The 1339-nt window shown below is 37.0% G+C and overlaps 1 protein-coding gene across 1 annotated transcript; it reads left to right on the top strand.

Annotated features, from left to right (window-relative positions):
- Positions 1–290: 290 nt before the first annotated feature.
- On the top strand, positions 291–951 carry LOC109241248 (mitochondrial import receptor subunit TOM9-2). Its single transcript, XM_019407970.1, has one exon. It carries the CDS (start codon positions 359–361, stop codon positions 686–688), a length of 330 nt encoding a protein of 109 aa, XP_019263515.1. The 5' UTR covers positions 291–358; the 3' UTR covers positions 689–951.
- The last annotated feature ends 388 nt before the right edge of the window (positions 952–1339 follow it).

The raw sequence follows: 1339 nt of genomic DNA, 5'->3' as shown, positions 1-1339 counted from the left end.
TATTATTTTTTTTGAAACCTACTAATAAGAAAATTATATTACATAAACTACGTAGATATGTTAATTTTTTTTAATAATTTCAGCTTTTCAATTTTTATAAAAGATGAAATACTTTTTCCTAGACATGCTGGAAAAAGTTTTCAATTTTTTTTTAGTACATGACCATTCCATATTTTTATTCACTTCGTAACAAGGAGTAATATATACTCCATTATTTATTGTACATAATTTAATTATTATAAAAACTAAAAACCTATTAACCCATTGAAAAAGCTCTGCCATATATAATGTATCGCTCAAATATCCACCCCAAAAATCCGAACCCTTGACCCTCCTCCTCTCTCCCTTCTCCAACCTAATGTCTTCCAAAAAAGGCGGACTATCACTACCCGACCGCCCCGGCGCCGGTGCCGGCGACGGAATCATCTCTAGGGTTTCATCATCCATATCTCAATCTCCGATCGTGTACCAAGGCAAGCGAGCTGCATCTGACGCCGCCTTAATCGCCAAAAAACTTCTCAAAAGCACCGGAAAAGCCGCGTGGATCGCTGGAACCACTTTTCTGATACTCGTAGTTCCGCTCATTATCGAGATGGATCGCGATGCGCAGCTCACTGAGCTCGAGCTGCAACAAGCTAGCTTGTTGGGTACACCTCCTCCGCCTTCTGCTGCTGGAGGTCCAAAGTGAGAATTTTCGTTTTCAGTTTTTCTGCCTTTAGGTGAGATAATTCAGAGTATGAAGTTCTATTTTAGAGTTTTAGGGACTTTGCAATAATATGATGCTATGGAATTTTGAAATTTAGGGTTTTGGGCCTTCTGGCTTCCAGCTTATTTAATGAGCTGGACCGATTTAATCTTTCCGTCTTGATGATGTAACGAATTATATCCGAGCTATTACATTCTCCATTACTATGTTCTCAAACGCAGGAATACACAGGCTTTTGGAGCAAATTCTATTTGTTTTTAGCTGGTTTAGATTTTGGAGATACAAACTAGAAGACTGGTGCTTACTAGAAAATTTGTACTAGTATATTAGAGATATAAACAGTCAAGTGTATTAGATCCCTAGTATTAGATTGCCCTTAAGTATGGAGTATTCAAATAGTATTCACCCAAATAGAGCATTTAGATATTTAGAATTCATATAACTAATTCCAACTAGCTCAGGATTGAGGCATAATTATAGTTGTTGTTGTGGTTAAGAGTTAAGATCTAAAAGAACATGAAATGTAGCAATTCTGGCGGCGATTTTCCTGTTGAATGTGGTGCATATTTTGGTGTTGCAGTTTATGGGATTTGACAGGACTTTCCTGATGTTTTTGGTTAAATTTCATTTTCC

Source organism: Nicotiana attenuata, unplaced genomic scaffold, assembly GCF_001879085.1.
Source record: "Nicotiana attenuata strain UT unplaced genomic scaffold, NIATTr2, whole genome shotgun sequence".
Classification (NCBI taxonomy): domain Eukaryota; kingdom Viridiplantae; phylum Streptophyta; class Magnoliopsida; order Solanales; family Solanaceae; genus Nicotiana; species Nicotiana attenuata.
The sequence above is the reverse complement of the archived record's forward strand: the minus strand, read 5'-3'. Positions and strand labels throughout refer to the sequence as shown.